Below are 9,499 nucleotides of genomic sequence, written 5' to 3' on the forward strand. Positions count from 1 at the left end.
TCTTGGTGCTAATAGAAGGGTTTAAGTTTTCCAAAATGAAAAATTTAAATGATTACATAGTAGAAAGTAGTAGTTACAAATTTTTCCTTCTATGCCAGTTTAGGGTTTTCACTTACCCCTCCCAGATCCTTAATGTCCTTTTGCAGTTTTTCAGATATGGTGACAGAAGGTAAGTCAAGGTAAAATACTTTTCCCCAAAGTGGCTTATATTTGGATTTTTCTGGCCTGTTATCAGTTTTCAGAGATTTCAAAGATGGTCTGTTTTTTTCATTTTTGACTTGGATTCCACCTGCTATTAAAGATGTTTAGAATCAGATGTTTTACACAGACACTTGTACTATTTTTAAAACATTTCATTATACAATATTACAAAATAAAAATCCTTACAATCCTACCAGTTTATTAGCATTGAAATGTATTTCTTTGTAGTACTACTTAGGATAGAGGCAAAACGCTCTATATACTTTCACAGAACGCAGACTGTAAAATAATAGTTGACTCAGCAAGAAATATTCCTGAGGCACGGGGCTATATAAAACTCTTTTGAAAGATTTTCTTCTTTAGGATGTAAACTCCATGGGGGTATTTAATACTCAACTACTGATTGAGCATCTGCCATTCTGCTGAACATTCAAAACTGGTGTTTAAACTTCATTTAGCGATGAAAGAATCCTCTGTTACCCAGAATAACCTAGTCAAGGGTTTCAGACTGCTCAAGTTTTAGTTTCATATAAAGTTTGTGTGCATGTTAACAACTTAATGGTCCATTTCACATACAATTTGTCTATGTATTAGGAATTTAATGGTCCATTACGAAGAACTAAACCTTTCATTTCATTATTTTCATTAAAACAAGATCTAAGATCCAAGCAACTGCTTTAAAATTAATTTTCAAACGCAACCTGTTCTTAAATTGGTAATTACTACACATACACAAATACCTGTACAAAAAACTTAGGTAGTGGAATGTTTCACCAAATAAAGTGATTGAAAATGGAAATGTGCTTTTGTTTCCCTGTTTGTAATGTTGAAACCAGCAATGGGATGTTTGAAATACAAATGCTTTCCCCCAACTTATGAGGAAGGGAAAAAAAAAACTTTCAAGGGGTAAGACCAAAAATCCACCCACTATCACTCAATCTAGTACTGAAGCTAAAAGCCACGAGCGTGTCTGCCTTTAAACTGAGGATGCTGTCCGTCGCCTCCAAGGGCCCGGGCGGAGGCGCAGCATCTGCGGAAGCCCGGCAGAAGGGCAGCCCCAGCGAGGTCCCGGATCTGCACATTGTTTGCTAGTTTTCAACCGAAGGCACGACCGGGAATGAATCTGGGACCGCCGCTGTAAAGGGCAGAGCGCTCGAGGGGCCGGGCCGGAATCCGTTCCTTCTTAGACAAAACACTGAACGGAGCCCCTTCCTTCAGACCCCAGAGGAGGGCGGTCAGAAAAAAAAAGCTGAGGAACCGGCGGGAGAAGTCTGAAGAATCAATGGTGGAACCACGAGGGGAGGAAAGGATTAAAGGGACTGCAGGCGGAGGAGGGGCTTCTTACCCTGGAAATGCCCTTTACTGTGGATCCTCATGGCTCCGGAGTTCATGGCAGTCGCCCGGTACCTACATGCTGGGTCCGGATAAAGTGTCGCGCCGGGCGGCCACGAAAGCACGGCTTCCCCAGGCCTGTTGACAGGACGGCCGCCTCTCTCCTTCCGCCGGCTACGGCCTCCACGCAGCAGAGGCACCGCGTCTGCGGGTCGGGTTTCCGGGGCTGGATCCGGCTCCAAAGCGCGGAGGAGGAAGGCGCAAAGCACAAACGAGTGGGCTGCGGCGGTTGAAGATTTGAAAACGCGTCACGCGGCCGCGGCGCCGATACGCGCGCCCCGCCCCGTCTCACGCCGCGCGCCGTGCCCCGCCTCGCGCTCGCCCCTCGTGCCCGCCTTCTCGCGCCGCGCGCCCCGCCCCCTCACGCCGCTGTCCTTCTGGCTCCTCGCTCCGTCCTCGCAGGATGTGTGTTCCCATGTGCCCCGCTCCCATTCCGATGCCCTCTCAGCCTCTGACCCCGGCTCTCAGTCCGCGGCTTCAGGTCTTGGCGCAGCCACAGAGAGTTGGCGCGGCTCTGTGTTGACCAAACCTAGTGGATGCAGTTAGCGCCGGAGCCCTGCCCCGCCCATCGCCGGGGTTATTTCCGCCTTCTAGGTTTGCCAGGACCGCCGGCCTTCCAGCTGCTTTCTCCCCCAGGTATGCCAATTTTCCACTGGTCGGACGTCTGGGAGGTTGAAGGCGAGGGTCTTCGGCCGATCCCGGACTCAGCTCTGGCCGGGGCCGGGGCCGGAGCCGGGCGGTGGCAGCAGCTGCAGCCCCTGCTCAGCGCGCCCTGAGTCGCACAGCCAGCGGGGTTTTCCCGCGGTCACTGCCGACCCCGCCGGCTGAGGACAGGCCGCAGAGCGACTTGCGGGAGAGAGTGCGGTCCCGGAGGACGTCGGAGGGAGGGTGCGGCCAGGCGGCCCCCGGTCCTGACGGCAGCGACACCCCAGAACCCGTCCAGGTCACTTTGTGTCCTTGGGTAGTTGGCTATTTGCGCTGCCCTGTTGACTTTTATTGTATACAGAACTGTTTTCGTTTAGTTGTGTGTAAGTTTATTTCAACAATGAAGGAGTGGAAAGTAACATCTCATTTTTTTTTTCCTGTAAAACAGATTAAAGATCAAATTAAAATGCTTGTGAATATATTTTAATTTTATAAGTTGGAACATGCCTCTCCAAAAAACAAACAAACAAACAAACAAAAACTTTCTTCAGGAGGAAGAGGCTATTTTGAACTATTTTGCATTCCTCTACTCCAGGCCATAATAGGCACTCCTATAATGTTTGATTTTTTTACCTGGTAACTCAAGGAACTCAGTGTCAACGTTACAGTTTTGCAGGTAGGTACCTCAAAGAATAGACAAGGGTGGGTTGTGACAATATTAGCTGGAACGCAGAGAACACGTTTGCTAAGGGAAATGAGAGTTTGGTTTTACACAGGTTTATGTTGAAGGCCCTGGGGCGACAATAATGGAACTATGCTTATTAGTTGAAGATGTGTATGACTTGAGAGAAATGTCTAGGAAAAGTGGACATGGGAAGAGGAAATAGAGTGATTTGATATCTCTCCAATAAAATATTTCTACCTCAAGGTCTGTTGATTTTAATCATGGGGCAGTTCATTAAAGGTTAACAGATCTTGAGTGGTGGAAGGAAGTGTGGTTTAAATAAACGTATTCAATATTGTGATTTCTATGGGAACTTATTTTCAAAATATAAGCTAGAGAGAGCACAAAATGTTTATATTAACAGAAAGATTTAAAAACTTGGGAAGCACTAATATATAATGTAGTTAAAGCTTTGGGAGGAAATGAAATTGCCAAGGAGAGCATGTGAAATGAGAGAACTGATTAAAAGCGTGGTTGATGAAATAGTGAAAGAGATGGAGGAAATGCCACAGAATTGGGAAGAGACTGCAAACATTAGAATCATATGGGCTTCACTACTTGGCCTCTGGGTAATTTTGAGCCCCAATTTTAATCTGTTAAAAGGGGGTAATACTTCTCAGGGATGTTGTGAAGGTTAAATGAACATTTTTGAATGCTTAGTACAGTGCCTGGCACCGAGGAGAGCTCCTTAAGAGTTCTGTAATTATATCCTAGTGAGCGCTGCACCAGTTCCTTCATCCCCAGGACAGGTAAGTTTAAGACTTGAAAAATAAGTATTTGATTTTGGCGTTTCAGGTATCATTGGTTTCCTTAAGGGTAATTTGAGTAGGTGGCGGAGATGAGTACAGTACTAGATAAAAATGATAAGCTTGAAGTTCAGACAGGTTGAGTGTACTCTTTAAAAAAAAAATTGTTGTTTTAGGAAAGTATAATGAAGGGAAGACTTGATCTTTGGAAGGTTTAGAGGATGTGGGAAAGATTTCAGCATGCTTCTATTGAGGAACATTTTTTCAAAAAAGGAAGTCCATTTTATGTTCTTGTGAAAGATGAGTTGTGTGTCTTATTTACTGTGAAGAGGAAGGACAGTAACGTAGTTGCACCCTATGCTGTTAGACTCACCCTCCGCTGCACTGAAGGTGGTAATTCCGAGCAATAAATAAACAGGAAGTCTGCTTTACTCAATAGTTAGTAATTTTCTAATCTATTATCCAAGGTTAGTTTTTAAAAATATTACTGGAACCTAAATCTTTTAGTAGGCACAGAAAGGACGTGGCTATGGTCAGTAAGGATAGAAACCTCCTTTAATTGTCCAGTAGTCAGGTCTGTTGGTAAGAGGATGGGGTTTGTCTTAAAGTAGATATTGAAAATATGCTTGAAAACATTCCTTCAGAGGAAGGGTAGACATTCAAGAAGTGAATGGGGGCGGGGTTATTTATGGTGAGAAACTTTGTTCGAGAGTTGTATTAGGCAAAATTGGAGAACATTGAGCAGAATCATGATGTAATTAAATGAATATGTGGCTGTGAATCAAGAGAAATGAATTTTATTAGTTACCTGCCCTATCCCTAACTAGTTTTATGACCTTGGGCAAATGTTAACCTTTCTGGCAGGGCATAGTGGCTCAAGCCTGTAATCCCAGCACTTTGGGAGGCCGAGGTGGCGGATCACGAGGTCAGGAGTTGGAGACCAGCCTGGCTAACATGGTGAAACCCTGGCTGTACTAACAATACAAAAATTAGCTGGGCATGGTGTTGTGCGCCTGTAACCCCAGCTACTCAAAAGGCTGAGGCAGGAAAATCACTTGAACCCGGAAGGCGGAGGTTGCAGTGCGCTGAGATTGCGCCATTGCACTCCAGCCTGGGTGACAGAGCGAAACTCCATCTCAAAAAGAAAAAAAGTTAACTTTTCTATGCTAGAATTTCCTTATCTATAAATGAAGATAATATTGTTTAGTCTACTCCACAACTTTCTGTGATTATCAGAGATCTAAATCTGATCTCAGATTACCTCACACATATCCAAATATAAATTTTTTATTCTAGAATCTAGACAAATTAATTTTATAATACTTATCACTTTTTTCTTTATTTTGCCTAAGCCTCTTCACCTGGCTTAGCAAATATTTTTTCTTGTCCATAGCAAACCTAGCTTAGATTCAACCTTTATCTCCTGCTCATTTGGGTCTTGAATAATAATCATTCCTGTTTGATTCATTTGCCAACTATTGATATGTTGTTTTCTGAAATGTGTTCTGGTCTATTTTTATTATTTAATTTGCACATTTTGTAGTCTCACTATCCTGGTGAATTGGAGGGCTTAAGGTTATATATAAGGTTAAATTCTTAGTTTTGCAGGCTAAGTGTATGCAAGGATAGGATTGGTTAGTGACTGTGGCACTGAAGTTAATGTCTCAGGCGAATGTGGGCTGGGAAACCAGGGTAAATTCAGCATTATCAGGCCCATGAACACATCCTAGGTGAAGGATCAAAAATGGAAAGGCCGGGCTAGGTGGCTCAAGCCTGTAATACCAGCACTTTTGGAGGCCGTGGTGGGAGGATCACTTGAGTCCAGGAGTTTGAGACCAGCCTGGGCAACATAGGGAAACCCTGTCTCTACAGAAAATGAGAAAATTAACCCTGTTAGAGTAGTGCACACCAGTGGTACCAGCTACTCAGGAGGCTGAGGTGGGAGGATCACTTGAGCCCAGGGGTCTAGGCAGCAGTGAGCTATGATTGACCACTATAGTCCAGAGTGAAGCCTTGTCTCCAAAAAAAAAAAAAAAGGCAAGACAGGAGGATTCAGAATTTGGGAATATATGGTAATGGATGCCTCAAAGCAACATAATTCAGAGGCTACTTGGCACCTCCATCAGCTGTTACAGATAATGAACCAGTTCAGAGGTTATATCTTACATACTGAACTAAATTATAAATTCCTTTAGGGTGGTATGAGACACATACTTGGCCATGACTATAAAATAATCTACCTACCTGCCTCATTTCCTGCTTTCGTCCTGTTTTGATTGAGCACTAACAATGTGCTATGCCCAGTGAAGCTTGTTTACTGTTATGCTCGTAGAAGTCTTATTGTATAAAATTTCAAACATTTATAATCCACATGCAATAAAGTACAGCCATTTTAAACATTATATATCTAAATATGAATTTATGTATTCTAATAAATATGTATATCCATGTAGTTACCACTAAAATGAAAATACAAAACGTTTTGTCATCCCAGAAGGATGCCTCATTCTTTCCAGTCTCCCTCCTCCCACCAGAAGTAACCAGTCTTCTGATTTTTATAATCATAGAATGGTTTTCTCTGTATTTCAGCATAATATAAATGGAATCATATAATTTGTATGTTTTGGGTTGTAATTATTTTTCATAATGTAATCTTTTTGTGATTCATTTATGCTTTACATATATCAGTAGTTCATTCTTTTTTATTGCTGAGTAGTAGTTCATTGTGCGAATATACCACAGTTTATCCATTCACCTGTTAATGGACACTTGGCTTGTTTCTGTTTTTCTGGCTGTTATGGATAATGCTGCTATGAACATTCGTACACAAGGTTTTTTTGGGAATGTATTTTTACTTCTTTTAGAATTGCTGAATCATGTGGTAACGTAATATTTAACAGTATGAGAAACTATTGACGTTTTTGATTCTCCTTCCAGTAATGTATGAAGCACAGTGTTGTTATTCACTAGGTGTGAACTGGGATCTCATATAGTTTCAGTTTTTAAAATTCAGGTAAAATTCATATAACATAAAATTTGCCATTGTAACCATTTTGAAATGTAGAATTCAGTGGCTTCCGGTATATTAACAATGTTGTGCAATCACCACCACTATCTAATTCCAGAATATTTTCAACATAGGAAAAGGAAACCTCTTACGCATCAAGCACTCATTCTCATTCCTCCTGTCTCCTCAATCCCTGGCAACCACTCTTTTGTTCTCTGTCCCTATGGATTTGCCCATTCTGGACATTACATAGAAATAGAATATGTGGGGTTTTTTGTGTCTTTTATTGAGCATAATGTTTTCAAGGCTTATCTATTTTGTAGCATATATCAGGTCTTTATTCACTCTTTAGAGATGAATAAAATTCTCTTGTAGAGATATATCACATTTTGTTTATTCATCAGTTGAACATTTGGTTTCTTTTTATTTTTAGCTATTATGAATAATAATCTCTGAACATTTGTGTACAAGCAAATGTTTGTTAGACTATTATGTTTTCAGTTCTCTGGGGTATATACCTAGAATTATTACTGAGAATTTCCGGGTTATATTATAATTCTGTTTAACATTTTGAGGAACTGCCAAACTGTTTTCCATGTGGCTGCAGCATTTTACATTCTCATTAGCAGTGTAAAAGAGTTCCCATTTCTCCACATCCTTGTCAACACACGTGATATTCTGTACTTTTAATTATCGCCTTCCTAGTGGATGTGCAGTGGCATCTATTTCTGGTTTTGATTTTCATATTCCCAGTAAGTGATGATGTTGAATACCTTTTTATGTGCTTATTGGCCATCAGTATACCTTCTTTAAATATTAGGTCCCTTGCCCCTTTTTTTTGAAGGTTTTTTTGTTGTTCTTGTTGTTTAATTTTAAGTTCTTTATATATTTTGAATACTAGACCCTTATCAGATACATGATTTGCAAAAATTTTGTTCTTTTCCATACCTGGTCTTTTCAATTTTTTGATAGTGTCCTTTGATACACACTTTTTTAAAAATAAAATCTAATTTTATTTTTCTTTTGTTGCCTGTGCCTTTAGTATCATATCTAGGGCACTATTGCCAGATTCAGGGTCATACAGATTTATTCTTATGAGAATTCTGTACTTTGCCTACATTTATGTCCTTGACCCACTTTGAGATAATTTTCTGTATATTATGTGAGTAGAGAGTCCACCTTCATTTTTCTGCATGTGGATATCCAGTTTTCCCAACATTATCTGTTGAAAAGACTATTCTTTTTATCATGGAAAGGTTTTAAAACCTTGTTAAAATTAGTTGCCTGTAGATGTATAGGCTTGTTTTTGGGCTTTCAGTTCTATTCCGTTGATCTATATGTCTCTCCTTATGTCAGTACTACACAATTTTAATTACTGTAGATTTTTAGTAAATTTTGAAATTGGGAAGTATTAGTACTACAAATTTGTTCTTTTTCAAGATTGGCTATTCAGGGTCTCTTAATATTCCATATGAGTTCTAGGGTCAGCTTATCAATTTCCACAAAAAAAGTAGTTGGAAATTTGGTCACAGTTTCATTGAATTTGTAGAGTATTATCATCTACACAGTATGTTTCCAATTCATGAACACAAGGTGTCTTTCCATTTATTTAAGTCTTCTTTAATTTGAACAGTGTTTTGTGATTTTCATTGTACAGTACTTACACCCCCTTGATTACATTTATTCTTAAGTATTTCATTCTTTTTGATGCTATTGTAAAGGAAACTGTTTTGTTAATTTCATTTTCAAATTGTTTATTGCTTTGTATAGAAATACAATTGATTATTATATATTGATCTTGTATTCTGCAACTTTGCTGTATTTATTAGCTTTAATAGATTTTTGGTGGATTCTTTAGGGTATTATAGATATAAAATCAAATCATCTATTAGAGATACTTTTACTTCTTTCTTTCAAATCTAGATGCCTTTTGTTTCTTTTTATTGCCTGCTGGCCTCAGCTAGAATTCTGTTATAATGTGTTATCAAAGTGATGAGAGAATGGACATACTCTTTATTTTCCTGATCTTCAGGGAAAAGCTTTCAGTCTTTCTTTTGTTAAATATGATGTTATTTTTGAGTTTTTTTCATAGATGTCCTTTATCAGGTTGATGAAGTTCCCTTCTTTTCCTACTTTGTCACATACTTGTGTCATGAAAGGGTGCGGGATTTTGTCAGATTTTTCTCTGCATCAATTGAGTTGATATTTTTTTTCCTTCATTTAATTAACATGGTGTATTTCGTTGATTGATTTTAATGTGTTGAACCATCCTTGTATTCCCGGGGGTAAATCTGACTTGGTCATGGTATATACTTGCTTTAATACGTGGTTGTATTTGGTTTACTGGTATTTTCTTGAGAATTTTTGCACCTTTCATACAAAGGGGCTAGTGGTCGCTAGTTTTCTTGTGAGGTCTTTGGCGTTGACATCAAAGTAATGCTGTATTGGCTTCATAAAATGAATTAGGAAGTGTTCCCTCCTTTATTTATTGGAAGAGTTTAAGAAGGCTTGGTGTAAATTCTTTCTTAAATATTGATAGAATTTATCTGTGACACCATCTGGTCCTGGACCTTTCTCTCTTGGGGAGATTTTGATTTTTGATAGAACAGGTTTCTAATAAGTGTATTTAGAAGTAAGCAGACAGGGCCAGGGGCGGTGGCTCAAGCCTGTAATCCCAGCACTTTGGGAGGCTGAGACGGGCGGATCACGATGTCAGGAGATCGAGACCATCCTGGCTAACACGGTGAAACCCCGTCTCTACTAAAAATACAAAAAAAAAAAAAC

General features: G+C 39.8%; 2 protein-coding genes across 3 annotated transcripts in view; one reads left to right on the forward strand and one right to left on the reverse strand.

The window, feature by feature from the left end:
• The window catches only part of DBF4 (DBF4-CDC7 kinase regulatory subunit), a 32,550-nt gene extending 30,643 nt beyond the window's left edge, over positions 1–1,907 (reverse strand). The window contains 2 exon segments of the mRNA XM_017851630.1: positions 117–289; positions 1,547–1,907. Coding sequence (XP_017707119.1) covers positions 117–289; positions 1,547–1,592 — 219 coding nt within the window. The 5' untranslated portion in view covers positions 1,593–1,907.
• A 40-nt stretch (positions 1,908–1,947) lies between these two features.
• The window catches only part of SLC25A40 (solute carrier family 25 member 40), a 60,025-nt gene continuing 52,473 nt past the window's right edge, over positions 1,948–9,499 (forward strand). Inside the window, exon 1 of one of the 2 annotated variants that reach the window (XM_017851648.1) lies at positions 1,948–2,229. The gene's annotated coding sequence lies outside the window, so the exon portion shown is untranslated. The remainder of the gene's footprint in view (positions 2,230–9,499) is intronic. The other variant, XM_017851639.1, reaches the window with a different exon arrangement.

This window comes from Rhinopithecus bieti, unplaced genomic scaffold, assembly GCF_001698545.2.
Source record: "Rhinopithecus bieti isolate Rb0 unplaced genomic scaffold, ASM169854v2 scaffold_1558, whole genome shotgun sequence".
Taxonomy (NCBI): domain Eukaryota; kingdom Metazoa; phylum Chordata; class Mammalia; order Primates; family Cercopithecidae; genus Rhinopithecus; species Rhinopithecus bieti.